The 14,537-nt window shown below is 45.2% G+C and overlaps 4 protein-coding genes across 9 annotated transcripts; 3 read left to right on the forward strand and 1 right to left on the reverse strand.

Moving 5' to 3' along the window:
* Positions 1–30: 30 nt before the first annotated feature.
* Positions 31–5,190, reverse strand: BCIN_07g06120 (hypothetical protein). Of its 4 annotated transcripts, none has more exons than XM_024694205.1 (6): positions 4,575–5,190; positions 4,389–4,509; positions 3,610–3,999; positions 2,615–3,550; positions 2,210–2,556; positions 31–2,150 (listed from the first exon to the last, which is right to left on the reverse strand). In XM_024694205.1, exons 3-6 carry the CDS (start codon positions 3,873–3,875, stop codon positions 568–570), a joined length of 3,132 nt encoding a protein of 1,043 aa, XP_024549995.1. In that variant the 5' UTR covers positions 3,876–3,999; positions 4,389–4,509; positions 4,575–5,190; the 3' UTR covers positions 31–567. The 4 variants fall into 4 exon arrangements, with proteins under 4 accessions (XP_024549995.1, XP_024549994.1, XP_024549996.1 ...); XM_024694207.1 differs by having other exon boundaries at positions 4,389–4,522; XM_024694206.1 differs by having other exon boundaries at positions 3,610–4,002; positions 4,389–4,527.
* Positions 5,191–5,857: 667 nt separating this feature from the next.
* On the forward strand, positions 5,858–7,416 carry BCIN_07g06130 (hypothetical protein). The gene is made up of 3 exons (XM_024694209.1): positions 5,858–6,558; positions 6,626–6,890; positions 6,949–7,416. The coding sequence occupies exons 1-3, from the start codon at positions 6,340–6,342 to the stop codon at positions 7,020–7,022; spliced, it is 558 nt and encodes a 185-aa protein (XP_024549998.1). The 5' UTR covers positions 5,858–6,339; the 3' UTR covers positions 7,023–7,416.
* Positions 7,417–7,501: 85 nt separating this feature from the next.
* Bcmdj1 lies at positions 7,502–9,550 on the forward strand. 2 transcript variants are annotated; one of them, XM_024694210.1, is made up of 3 exons: positions 7,502–7,831; positions 7,898–9,135; positions 9,182–9,550. In XM_024694210.1, exons 1-3 carry the CDS (start codon positions 7,628–7,630, stop codon positions 9,312–9,314), a joined length of 1,575 nt encoding a protein of 524 aa, XP_024550000.1. In that variant the 5' UTR covers positions 7,502–7,627; the 3' UTR covers positions 9,315–9,550. The 2 variants fall into 2 exon arrangements, with proteins under 2 accessions (XP_024550000.1, XP_024549999.1); XM_024694211.1 differs by having other exon boundaries at positions 7,898–9,550.
* An 856-nt stretch (positions 9,551–10,406) lies between these two features.
* Bcbro1 lies at positions 10,407–14,487 on the forward strand. Of its 2 annotated transcripts, XM_024694212.1 has the most exons (5): positions 10,407–10,546; positions 10,646–11,133; positions 11,187–11,616; positions 11,701–12,855; positions 12,906–14,487. In XM_024694212.1, exons 2-5 carry the CDS (start codon positions 10,859–10,861, stop codon positions 14,028–14,030), a joined length of 2,985 nt encoding a protein of 994 aa, XP_024550001.1. In that variant the 5' UTR covers positions 10,407–10,546; positions 10,646–10,858; the 3' UTR covers positions 14,031–14,487. The 2 variants fall into 2 exon arrangements, with proteins under 2 accessions (XP_024550001.1, XP_001549622.2); XM_001549572.2 differs by having other exon boundaries at positions 10,407–11,133.
* The last annotated feature ends 50 nt before the right edge of the window (positions 14,488–14,537 follow it).

Genomic DNA, 14,537 nt, shown 5'->3' on the forward strand with positions numbered 1-14,537 from the left:
CAACGCAGCACACGATAGCAGCAAGGTTATTGTTCACTTAATATCACACGGTGGCCATTTTCGAGATCATGTGCAGAAGAGAAGAGGGACTACGTAGCTTCCTTGTTATGTTCTCAGCCCACCTCAGGTGGAAGACCCTGGACAATATATAAGCTCTCCTTGTCAATAGATTAATGATCAACAACTAAAAGTATCAATTGACAGGCACCTTATCTTCAACCCCAAAAGAAACGATTCGACATCCCAGTGGGGATATATGATATAATGATATTGGTACCTATATCAACAACTCCCTAACCCAGCCACTCAGCCATCAATCACATCCCTTCCATATCCATATTTCCTCTTATTGGGTATCCGCAGATTCCCAATGCCTTCAAGTCTCCTAAAATTTCATGAAAGCCAAGAAAAAATCCTTCCATATCATTTCCAGAATATTTCTGTTCCAGATTATATCAATAATGCCTCCCCCTTTCCAAACCTCGTTAAAAATATTATACAATCATAGAGCCAACTACCTCCATCCGGGAAACATTGTTCACCCCTCTCACCCCGCCATTTCCATCCTCACAAGTCACGCGAAGGTATTGGTGTAGGTCGACCCAAAAGATTAATACAATTGGTTAACAATAAAGCAGCTTCATGCAACAATTGCCACCTCGTTTTTTCAAAAACGCTTTTCAAAACCATCAGCATCCCAGAACATCCATTAAGACCAGTCAACTTTTTCAGTTCCTCAGGATTATCCACCGAGCCAAATCTTCGTAAATAGGCCCGCATGTCCCGAACTTGGTCGTCCATTGAGTCTGGAGAAGGTACTGGGGCAGTGGTATGTCCTTCGAGTGCATATCCGTAGCACCATACAATCAGAGCAGCGAAATACATAACCCACGGTCTGTTTAGTAGAATATCGTCGCGGGCCGAATAATCAAATGGTGGATCTGGTTGTGCATGATCAAAGCCGTGGGAGGCTGAGGTAGGCTCTTTGGGGAGAAGAACTGTGCAAAGAAATTTGATTGCATAAAATGTCGCATCCCTAGCTCTAGCGGTGGGTGCCCAAGTTTCTTTCATTCTTTTCTGAGCACTATTCAAGTCCTGGGATCCAATCGTGCGACCAAGAAGACGTTTTGCTCTTGCAAATATTTGACAGTCGACAACATCAACATGCATTGCCATGTGTGCTAGGTGATGAAGCACTGTCCTGGATTGATAGACAACATTGTTTTCCTTGCCGGTGTATGCATATGGTCCTGTCATCGTTTCAGATTGTTGCAGCAAAGATATGTCGAAATCTCGTTTCCAAAGGTCAAATGCTCGAGTCAAGGATCCTCTCCATTTGTCCCGGCCACCCAACGCCTGTGATACACCCAATGAGTTCACCTGCAGATCACGCTGATGCATATGCCAGCTAACGCTCAAGAGTCCTGCCATCAATATCGTACGACCAAATGAGTTTGTTCGCACCGTTTGAGCATTAAGGGTTCGTTTAAGACCTTCCAAAAACGATATAGGCTTTACTCCATTGGCTTGGAGGGTTGACTCCAATCTGCCAACTTCAGCACTACTTGTGGCATTCCACATGGCTTCATCGCATGGTAAAGGAAGACGCATCTCGTGAGCGACCATGACTGTAGAATGTCCGAACATCGTTGCGTGCGTAGAGTCAATAACAAAGGCCGCAAACGCGGCACGTCTTGTCGCTTCGTTTGTGATCCAATGATTCCACCACTCATCAGGCGTGTTAGCTCCTGGGGTTGACGATTGACGTGAATTATTGTGCCCTTGTTCCTTCGCACTTGGGGGAGAATCCAGAGCAGAGCGGCCTATTAACGAGCTACCCCGACGCATCAATGTGATTGTGGTTGCATGATGAATGTGGGCTCTTTCGTGGAGCGCTCTGGTAGAATACATTTTTTCATACACTTCTAATAGCAAAAGAGCCTGGAATACCCACAACTTGGCTGGAGGGCGAAATTGCTGATCACTGAATATCTCCCATCTCAAGTGCCATGCCAGGAAATTTGACAGTTCCGCACCAGCCTGCGTCACATCTTCAGCGTACGTGTTGTCAAGAAGAGATGCGCCTATGGCCATCATTGCAATCAGAAGGAGATTCGGTGTATTATCTGGAGAAAAGGTTGGTTTGTGTACTAAAACGATTATTAGCAAGCTCTACTTGACGTCAATTAACGAAACACAAAAATCCTACATATTGGCATTTGATCGCTAAAATGGTACCAGTAACTACCAATATACGTTTGCATCATTTTTCTACTCATCATATGACTGTCATTACTACGGTCCCCATCAAAAAGTGCATCCTTTTTCTGCTTAACAAGGGGTGCGTTTCCAGTCTCGTTGAATCTTTCCTTAATTAAGTCAATAATGGCTTGGCTCTTTTCTTCTGACAATACTGTCTCCGGCAAGCTAGTGTCAAGCAAACTAGTTACGGCCATAGGATGATGGGGTTGATGAGAATTATGAGGGTAAAACCCCTCGAGGCCAATATCGTTAGTAAAATAAGGTGCGTAGTATTGCGCTGTAGCGTCAGGGTAGCTGCTAGAAATGTAAATTAGGCACTTATTACACTGGGCAATTGTGTTATAATACTCACTTTGCGTAAGGTTGTTGACTCATCTGACCCATTTCGTTCTGTTGACTGCTGAAAAGGTATGCTACAAAATCTTCGGGTATGGCGAACGGAGATCGATTGTAACATCCTTCGCCACCGAATACGGGCATTGTGTTTGACGTGGTCATCTGATCTAGAAGCACCATGTCTGGGCCTGAATGTTGAGCTTGACTTGTGCCGTTAGAATACTCGGTAGAGACAGGAGTTTGAAATTGTGACTCGGGCTCACGTGAGGGCATCGTGGTTGCAGTCACATTCGCAAATCCTGGCGGTGGTAAGCTAAAAGGAGGAAAGTTTTGCTGGCTTATGTATGCATGCGGGCTATGTGGTTGATTGCTATGGTAGTTTTGGTTGTTTGAGGCGTTCGGTAGCATAGCGTAATGACCAACATTAGTTTGCAATGATCTGGAAAAATCTGAAGACCTAGTATCAGGTGTTCCAAAGCTTTGGTGTCGTTGGCCTCTGCCATTAGAACCTGCAGATGATGAGTTTTGGCCCCTCTGGATCATATCAGAATCGGACCGCGTGTAATTGGCAGATGGATATCCATCTGCGCCATTAATTGCGCCAGCACCAGAATAAGTTCCGGGTGCTGATTTAGTCACTGGCGAGTATGAGGTTGGTCGAATATCTTGTGGAGACTGGTAAGGTATTTGCGTTGTTTGTATCTTGGGCCCTACTAGACTCGGCCTTGTTACTTCAGGAGACGCGGACCCTCGAGGTACCTGTGGTTGTGAGATCTGCGATACTGGTGACCCTTGACTCAACATTGAATCTTTTCTATGTAATTGAGATCCTTTTGCAGTATGCCGGTCTCGATGCCTATTACATAAATCTTGTCTGACAAACGTTCTCGAGCACCCCTCAAAGTCGCAGTTGTATATCTGTTTCGGGGTATGGTTTAATTGATGGCGGTAGCTAAATGGACAAGTTGTCAGTAATCAAACTACACATTAATACGACTGTGTAGGTCTTACAGATGCTCAGCTCTAGAATAGCTCTTCCCACAGCCTGATGTAGAGCATTCAAACTTCTTGTCTAGACCTTTGCGACTTCTCCTTCGCTTTCGCGAGGGGCCATCGTCACCAGAAGTGTGACCCTCTGGAAGTTCTTCATGCGAAAGCTCGCCATCATCTTCTGTGGTTTTCAATGATATACGGCTTCGACGTCTACCGCGATTCTTATCAGCCATGATATTATTCGCAGGGAAATTAAGAGGATTCGCAGCTAATATCGAAGTCATAATCTCATGATATCTTGTAGTAAGTGTCGCAATATGTACGGTATCTTGGTTTGCCAATACTCTGTCGGGCGGTTCTTGAAAGCTTTGGGGAGCTGAGGCTGGCGCATAGGGTGGCGAAATCACTCTACTATCGACCGAGGTCAGACTGGATGGAGCATTCTATATATGAAGAAGAAAAGACAGGGCAAGTCAATGTGAGTGAGTGAAGATGAATGATTAGCTAGACATGATGCGAAATGCCGCAGTATAACCCAAGACTCTCATACGCATCAAGTAACGCGGGGAAATGTGCTGTGAGCTCCCTGGTCAACACGAGAGTACTCTATGTCGGACAGATGATGGAGTCGCAACGTGAGATGTGGCTAGGTCATGCAACACACGCGGTGAACCGAAGCTGACGAACGCGCATAGGGCGCTTGCGTGAGAATAGAAAAGAAAATGGAAATGGAAAAGGAAATGGGAATCAAAGATCGACATGGTATACAGCTAGAAGAAGTGTTCTCGATTACTCACTCATGCTTCAAAGTTTGTGTTGTCGATCACCAAGGGAGAAATGGAGGGGGGGAAGGCGATATATCTCGTGCTAAATTTTGAGTTTGTGCTTGTTGAACCGTAACCGTAGATTATCAAGTGTCTGGGGCCGGAAGCTTTTCTTTTAGCGGATCAGTTAAGCTGCGGTGGATCTCATGGGGACATTACACTTGGCTTAATCAGGTGTTTGGCCACTTTTTTCTTCTTCCTTTCTTGCGTGCTTATGCTCGCTTTCTGTCGGTCCGGGGAATCACTGTTGGTCGTGCGGACTCGAATTTGTATTGGGTGTCGACACACGATGTAATCCTTTCGCATACGAACTGCGCGAGGTATCGATCGAGAGAGGGGGGGAGAGGGGCGTGATGTCTTTAAGAATCAATTGCTGGAATGCGGAAAGCGTTCTCTGGGGGGACTTCTTCTCTGGTAAACTCTGTTGAGGGCTAAAGTCCCTCCTTGTTAATCGGCCACGACGTTCATTTGTGTGCGTGGAATATTGTTCCGATGGGTTGGGTAAGGTTAGGAACTGGTTGGGGTTATGTAGGATTGAACGCTTTTCCAAGACATCAAGAGTAGTTACGAGGCGGAAAAGAGCTTCTCTGCTTACTGATTGAGAATCGACTTGTGCTTTTGGCTTGCCAGGCTTAGGCAGGCTTGCAGGGCCAATCTGACGGAACGGGCGATGTGAAGGATTTGGAGTGGATGGATAATATCTTAACCTTGAAATTTCATTTTATCAGCTGCACGTACTTGTTCTTTCTTGTGCCGTGTGAATGTCTTGAAAGCCGAAATGCTGCTCATCCACTGCTCACGACCTTGTGCTGCTTGGGTTGCGTGAGGAGAGTCCACGGTCGTTTAGATTCCCATCTCGCTCGATGTCAAATATACATTAACCCTTCTCGCGGGGATTCCAGTTACACCCGTCCTCAGTCTCCATGGAAGTCATGTGCATCGTGTGGCGTGAAGTCGGAGTGTTCGATGGAATAAGTAGATGGTTGTGTACAGCTCATCTGAATCAACCTTCCGACCTCGACCTGAAGACGCACCGTCCCAGGAAAAAGATTGGCTCTTCCCTACCTTGCTTAGCAGCTGCCTGGGTCTGGACGGAGCATGAGTCTTGGGATCAGATCTGTTTTCCATCCTTCCTGAACGAACGACGCACCCCAAACAGAGATTTCTACAAGGAAGGAATGAGGGGTATGTTTCTATGTTTGCATGTTTGCATGCTTGCATGCTTGCATGTTCCTTGCGGGACCGGAGCCCCAGCACAGCGAGATCACAATTAGAACCAGAATCAATAGACATGTCTTTGCTTTTTTACGCCGTGTGATGCAATCCTCTCTGGAATGATTTGAGGAGAGTTACGAACGATATCGCCGTCTTCCGACGAGGCTCGCTTGACTCCCTGATCCTTATCATCCCAAGCCACGCCATGCCATGCCATGCCATGCCATGCTCCAATGTCAATTTTGATTTGAAACAGAGAGCTCTTCCCTGATGGTCTATGTTGGTGCTCGCGCCCGTACCTGTACTTCTCCGTGGAACGAAGAGAGTGTCGGGTCGAGTGCTCACAACCACAATGCCAGCGACAGCTAAACTTTGGAAGGCTAAGAAATACCTAATGTGCATTAGCAGCACCCGGAAAGTGGCTCTGGATGTCTTGATCCGCTACTAATAAATCCGGGGTACGTAAACTTCCCTAGCAGTATCCAATTTCTTAGCCCCAGTAAACTTTCCTGTTGGTGTGTCGGATCTTTTTTTATTCACCAGGTCCTGATGACGATCTTTCAACTTTCAACCGGATCATCTTTCAACTCCAGAAAATCGAACGATTTCTACTGCCAATGTGATCCCAATTTTTAATATCACATTTATCAATCAACAATCCAATCCCCAAATTTCAAGCTCCCAGGACCATTTTCCGACCGCTTCCAAGATGCGTAAAGGGCCTCGTCCGCAGCAGCCTGATGATTCAGAAGCATCGAGTACCAAAGAGAAAGGAAATCCAATATCAACACCAGCTACGAACGGAAAAGGCAAGCGGGTGGCAAGCAGTGCAGTTAATGCAAATCTATCGGGCCCAAATAGCACACCCAATGCGTCTAGTACTATGGCAGGAGCTGTGGGAGGTAGCAATACCGACGGGAACTCTAAAGTATTATGAACCGCCCTCGTCACTGTTGAAGATTAAGCACACACGCTAACAATAACCTCCTTCATAGATACAGTGGTCGGAGTTCGAAGCATCTTTTTTGCACAGCTATCGATACGAATACGGATTAAACACACCTGCTGCCTTCAACAGTGCATACAATCAAACGGTTCTCTCTCAATCGAGCATCGGCCGCATGTCACCAAGTATGGTCCGTAAGAATAAGAGGCAGAGCAAAGAACAATTGGCCAACGCGGTACGCAAGCACTTCAACAGTCAGTCGGTCAACGAAAACGAATGCGTGGCCAAGACCTTATATAAAGTTCGATATCAGGGTGAGCCAATATGGTGCTATTCGTAGCTGGTAACGACATCCCAGCTGATTGTTTATAGACAAGAAATTTCGCATGAGATTCATGCCACAGGCGCGGCCTATGGAGCGGTCTCAGCCAGAACGATCCGCCTAGCCAAAGTACATACAACTGCTTGTGAGCAAATTGGCTTCTATTCAATCGATATGCAGCGACTGCCATCCTAATTTAATAATACAATGAACATACGACGGAGGGGAATGAATTGCTGGTGTTATAAGGACAATAGGGTTAGACTTGTATAATACATTGTACAAAGCACTTTACGAAGGGCCTTTTCATTTAGGGAGTTGGGGATTACGAGCTTTTCACTGTGGAGTTTAGTTATTTCAAAATAATGACCGTTATGACCAATGGACAATAGAATGGAATCAGTACTTTAAACTAATCAATCATCTATTAATGGATCAATGGAGAGATTTTGTTTTGCGTATCAAAACTTTTGATAACTTTCAGCCTTGTTGCGATTTGTAATAAATTACTGGGGTCAATTACGCTCATCCAATCATAGTTGATCTATCTCCATTGCCTTGCCGGCAAAGAAAAAAATATTGGAGCTTTCCAGAATGATCGTTGATATTCATGATAGTTTTAGCTTAACTTCAACAATACATTCACCTGAAATAGTTTTTATTTGTTCCTATGATCATTGCACATCTTGATATATCTATTGCGTACATGGTGAACATCAATCTATCATAATGAAGACAGGAACAACGAGCCTTCTCTCAAAGGCGGCCAATCCATCTCGAATTTTATATTCCACACCAGCCAGCCGTCATTGCACATTGAAAAGAGATGACCATAAGCCATCTCAAACACGGAGTCTTTCAACAATACGCGCATCGAGAGGAAGATGTAGATCTTCTCAGAATGACCTATCATTGAACACAATACAGCGACGAGTGAGTATCTATCCTGTCAAACTGCTCAAAGTCGCATAACAAAGTACTAACATAAAGTCTTCCTAGTCTTTTCATGCATCAACAAGGAACCAAGCTACGAAGAATCCATATGATGTTCTCGGAGTTGACAATGGCGCTTCCGCTTCAGCTATTAAGAAAGCATATTATGGTCTTGCCAAAAAGTTCCATCCAGACACCAATAAAGATCCAAATGCTAAGGATAAATTTGCGGAAGCGCAATCTGCCTATGAACTTTTAACCGATCCACAGAAAAAGGCAGCTTGGGATCAGTATGGATCTGCAGCATTCGACCAAGGAGCAGGACCCGGACCTGGTGCTGATCCATTCGGCGGTGCGGGGGGTTTTGGGGGTTTTGGGGGTGGATCTGGTGGTTTCCCAGGTGGAGGATTTGGAGCCGATTTCAATTTTGAAGATTTGTTTAAAGGTTTCACTGGAGGCAAAAGGGGTAGAGGTGGTGGACGTAATCCGTTTCAAGAAGAAATACTTGTGGGAGACAGTATTGAGGTTCAAACAAACATCTCGTTCATGGAAGCGGCAAAAGGGACCAGCAAAACCATCAGCATATCTCCGTTATCTACTTGTAAAACATGTACTGGAAACGGTATGAAATCTGGGACGAAGCGATCGGCGTGTAAGTCTTGTGGGGGAACCGGTACTCGCGTGCATTCCATGGGTGGTTTTCAAATGGCTTCAACATGTAGCGCCTGTGGTGGCCAAGGAATGTCGATTCCACCGGGAGGAGAATGTAAGACATGTTCTGGAAATGGCGTTGTGCGTGAGCGGAAAACGATCAACGTTGACATACCAGGAGGTATTGAGGATGGTATGCGATTGAGGTTAGATAGGGAAGGTGATGCTCCAGCTACTGGTCAGGCTGCAAACCCCAATAGCCCTTCACAACCTGGCGATCTCTATGTACTCGTTCGAGTAGCCACAGATCCAAAATTCAGTCGCTCTGGGTCCAACATCCTGTACACCGCAACAATCCCTTTTACAACTGCATTACTTGGAGGTGAGGTAAAGATACCGACCTTGGACGGAGATGTCAGTGTTAAGGTGGCAACTGGAACCGGCACTGGAGACAAGATTACTTTAGGGGGCATGGGAATGAAGAAGTTGGAAGGACGCAGAGGAGGAAATGGCGACCTCAAAGTTGAATTTAAGGTCAACATGCCCAAATACTTGAGTGCTAACCAGCGAACAATTGTGGAAATGCTTGCCGACGAGATGGACGATAAGACGGCGAAGCGTATTATGAATGTTGGCCGTTCCTCAAGTTCTTCGTAAGTTCAGTGTCATTGTTTTCAATCCAGACACTGACGGAGACAGGTCATCCTCCCCATCAAATACCGAAGAAAACAACAAGCAAGAAGGATTTCTCAAATCCGTCTGGCACAAATTCACAGACGGTGCTAATTTGCCAAATGAAGGCGATAAAGAAGACGACTCTAAGAAGAAATGAAAGAAATGACGAAACTCGCTGTATAATAAAATGGCAAAGGTCTAGAAATGCCACTCTGTATAAATGATAAAGGGGTAAAATGAAGGAGCATGGCGTCTCCTGATGGTAGGAATGATGGATGGTTGTCAATCTACGAATGCAAATCTTCTAGAATGCCGTTTAGAATATATCCATGGCCCATACATAGTATAAAATGAAATGATATCTCAACTCACAAATGTGACATGACTAACACATGGAATATTTCAATGATATTATATTCTAGGGTCATCTTCGCTTGATGCCCGTTCATCCCACTACCGAGAGTATTTCATCTCAGCCTACATGCACGTCGACGACTGGATGTGATGAACCTGGGAAATACGAGGCTTTCCTACCAATCAAAATGTATTATACATGGCTGCCGTGACGACTACCGTCTGCAAAGAACATGCCAGCAACCTAGTACTTATTTTGTATGCTGCCTTCATTTGTATGCGGAGATAGAGCCTGAATGGCCCAATACCAGACGATCTGTTCATATGGGATGAGCATTCCTGATAGTACATGATGTCTGTTGAATATGGCGTATCTTTCGATATATATTTTACTGAGTCGAGTTTACCTCCTTATCTAAACAGGGCGCTTATGGCATACGCTGACACCCTATAGTTTGAGTAACACTCTTCCATAGTCAGATAAATGGTGGGTCGTCACCCGGTTGTGGTTGAAGAGAGAGCCAACTGTTGGGTTGATGTTTGTTCATGTCCGTCTTCTTGTTTTGTGATTACTATGAGGTGTGTGACGGATATCAATTCGACCACATCCATGTATTGATTGACGGCGACCATGACGATGATGGTGAGAAGAGCATCCGTATATGGATAGAGTACGAAACGGAAACAAGCATCCGGAATGTGAGGCGTATAGCAAGCCAACTTATATACCATCACCACGCTCATTGACGGTGCAAATGTTCCCTGGCGCTTATCTGAGCAAATCTGGGTCTCCTGAAGGGTCGCAGAAAGAAAAAGAAAAACGCAGTGCAGATTCCCTGTCTTGTAGCACCAGCTAGTGCCCCGTAGTCCCACACGCTCCATAGCACAAAGTAATGATAGCTTTGGGCACCTGCTTTACATCGATTGATTCCACGTCCAATACCTAGATAGTCAGTCACAAATATCTGCTATTTCTCCTCCAACATATCAAACTACATGATAATAGATCAATATTGTACTTCGATAGTTTCCCAGGTATGACACAGCCATGACATATATGAGTGAAATTTTGCGCAAGGATCGGACCATTCTTTCAAGATACTGCGCATCCAAATAAATTAACAAATTAACAAGTCTTACCTTACCACTGACGACACCAACCCCTCCTCCCCACCGCTTTCCCATCCACATTCGACGAATATCGGTGTACACGATATTGTCCATTATATTTGTTTGATACCTACAGTCAAATCTATTGAATACCCTCTGAAGTGATATATCTCCCTCGCAAATTTTGCCCGGGTATCGATAATCAGGGTGTCGAGCATCATCCTGTCAATCTTCGAGATGCAAGCCCCGATGATATCAGCGCCTCTTAAGGCAACCAACGAAATCGACTGGATCCAGCCGTTGAAGAATTATATCAGACAGACATATGGCGACGACCCGGAACGATATGCGGAGGAATGTGCTACCTTGAACCGCTTGCGACAGGATATGCGAGGAGCAGGGAAGGACAGTGCTGCTGGAAGGGACCTACTCTACAGATATTATGGACAGCTGGAACTATTGGACCTGCGATTTCCGGTCGATGAGAATCACATCAAAATCTCCTTTACTTGGTAAGGTTTCAATCAAATGAGGGGCATCAGAATCCTGCTAACAATATTGCCAGGTTCGATGCGTTTACACACAAAGCCACTGCACAATACTCTCTGGCGTACGAAAAAGCTTCGATCATATTCAACATTTCTGCCGTACTTTCATGCCATGCAGCGCATCAAAACCGATCAGAGGACTCCGGTCTGAAAACCGCATATCATTCTTTCCAAGCATCCGCTGGCATGTTCACTTATATTAATGAGAACTTTCTCCATGCACCATCTACGGACTTAAGTCGAGATACAGTTAAGACTTTGATTCAGATTATGCTTGCTCAGGGCCAGGAAGTGTTTCTTGAAAAGCAAATTGCCGATGGTAAAAAGGTTGGGCTATTAGCAAAACTTGCTAGCCAAGCAAGCTATTTGTATTCTCAAGCGCTTGAAGGAACCCAGGACAACGTGAATAAGGCCATATTCGAAAAGGTCTGGCTTCTGGTGGTACAAGTAGGTGTTAATCTTTTTCACTTTTCTGCGGCACGCTTCGGCCATAGTGATGATGCAATAGCAAATTCGTACTAACACAAATAGATCAAAGCAAATTACATGTCATCTCTGGCTCAATATTATCAGGCTCTTGCGGATGATGATGCAAATTCACATGGTGTAGCTATTGCGAGATTACAGGCAGCAGAAATATCATCTAAGGATGCCAGTAAATTTGCAAACAGTTTCCCTGGAAATGTGCCCGTCAATTCAAACTTCACTTCAGAGACAGGCACGACCTTGATAGAAATTAATAGGCGTCATCTTACCAATGTCCAGGAAAAACTTGCTGAGCTTATCAAGGATAATGACTATATCTATCACCAGACTGTTCCAGCCGAAGCGGCTCTCACTGTGATCCCAAAACTTCCTGCTGCTAAAGCGATACCAGTTAGCGAACTCTATGCTGGTCAAGATATTCAACGTATCACGGGACCTGACATCTTCCAAAAGATAGTTCCCATGTCTGTGACGGAATCAGCTAGCTTATACGACGAGGAAAAGGCTAAATTGGTACGTGCAGAGACGGAACGTGTAGAAACTGCCAACAGTGAGATGGCTGCAAGTCTTGACTATCTCAGATTACCTGGAGCGTTACAAGTTCTTAAGGGTGGTTTTGATCAAGAGCTGAGCGGGGGCGAAGATTTCAGGAACTGGTGCGATGATTTAGCTGGACATGTTTCCCCAATGTCAACCTTCGATTCTTTGAAATCTAGCAAAGAAGCTATAGTGTCAATATTGGAAAAGAGCAGCAAACAGTTGGATATGGAGGAGAGTGTTTGTGAGAAAATGCGATCAAAGTACGAAGGAGAATGGACTCAGCAACCGAGCTCTCGGCTCACATCTACACTTCGAAACGATATACGAAATTATCGAGAAGCCCTTGAGGAGGCTGCTCGCAGCGATAATCAGCTTTACTCGAAAATATGCCAGCATGAAGTTGACTTTGACGAGATGCGCTCTGCTGGTGAGCTCGGTGAGTCTGATGTGCTCTTCCAAAGAGCGTTGATTCAGGTCGGTGGAAAGTCGAGAAATGCTGCTGGAAGTCCTAGCGCACGTGAAGGAAATCTACTAGATGATGATTTCGATGATGGAAAAAAGAGTGTCACAGACCAGATAGCCAAAGTTGAGGACATACTTAAGAAATTGAATTTGGTCAAGCGGGAAAGGTCACAAGTTTTAAAAGATCTTAAGGAAAAGGTTCGTTGGAAGCTTCACATTTAGGTTTATTTTCGCTAATCATAGGATAGGCGCATAACGATGACATTTCTCACGTTCTCATCCTCAACAAAAAAGGCATCTCAAATTATGAGAATCAGCTTTTCCAAGCAGAGCTTGAGAAGTATCGACCTCATCAGAGTCGTTTATTGTCTGCGAACCACAAACAGTCTTCACTAATGAAGGAACTAACACTCACATTTAATGATCTTCTGCAAGACAAGAGAGTCCGATCCGAGCAAAGCAAATATGAGACGATGACCCGTCAACGATCATCAGTGATGTCGAAGTATAAGCGGATCCATCAAGAATATCTAGATCTACAAGCAGGTCTCGAAGGTGCTAAACAGTGGTATACCGAGATGAAGGATACTGTTAATAGTCTTGATAAGAATGTCGAGACATTTGTCAATAATCGTAGGTCAGAGGGTGCTCAGCTTTTAAATCAAATCGAGCAAGATCGGGCAAGCAATGCAAATGGGCATGCGGATAGGGAGCGTGAACGTCTTAGAGGATTGATGGAGCGCATGTCTATGGACCCGTCGACCTCGCCAACATCAAGCAAACCTCCTCGTAGGGGATCTAATGCATACAGTAATACATCTCCATCGACAAGGTATCCAAGTACAAACTTTGCTGGACAGTACCAGGTACCAACATCGCCGCCTCCACAAACCACGACTGCACCTCCTGCACGTGGCTCTATACCAGCCTCTGCCAATGGAGGATATTACCCTCAACAACAACCTCAGAGAGCCGACCCATACAGCTCAGCCCCCGGAAGATCTTCGCCATATGGACAATACAACCCAAGCACGCATTCGCGTAATCCCTCCCAACCCCTTTCGCCTCCACCAAACCAGAGCCAATTCCCACGTTCACCTCCGCCACAGCAAACTCAGTTTCAACAGAATCAACATCCATACGCGACAATGGCACCGCAACAACAAGGCCAATATGTGCCAGCTGGCTATGTACCACCACCCCCACCACCTGGACCGCCACCCCTTGGCCCTCAACAAACATACCACCAACCCAGTGGCTCTATGGCAGGTCATAACGATTATGGATATGGAAACAGTGCTACTTCTCATCAACGTGGTCAATCACAGCAAAGTGCGAGCGATCCTTGGGCTGGACTTAATGCATGGAAGTGAGGAATGTCGAGTCTATCGGGGCGTTTTCAGTCACAGGATGAGCGGATTACTCGGGGAATAACACCTTGGCTTATGGGGGACATGGCGCCGAGGAAGAAGGAATGAGTAAATGAAGAATGTGATACCAATTCATTGCGGCAATGGCACGGAGGGAGGCAGAAAATGTATTTTTATCCATTGAATCACAGAACCGTCCGGTCTACTTGATATTCCAATAGCCATCACGTAAGCAATTTTGCAAATGCACATACACGCTTGTAGTCAATATTGTCAAATGTGGCCGAATATGGTCAAGACTACAAGTGTTTAGAAGCCCAGGAGATATGAGTACACGAATACTATGGACATTCAAGTTGAGAAAGGAAATTTGTAATCATCTTCCCCGTAATTTAACAAATGAAGAATGAGAGTGTTAATTGAATTTTATTTCGACCGAGTCTTTAATTTAACTGGTACAAATTTTGAGGGGGACTGGAGGGGGGGCAATTCAGGCCCGCCGGATTACGT

The sequence above is a fragment of the Botrytis cinerea genome, chromosome 7 (genome assembly GCF_000143535.2).
Source record: "Botrytis cinerea B05.10 chromosome 7, complete sequence".
NCBI lineage: Eukaryota > Fungi > Ascomycota > Leotiomycetes > Helotiales > Sclerotiniaceae > Botrytis > Botrytis cinerea.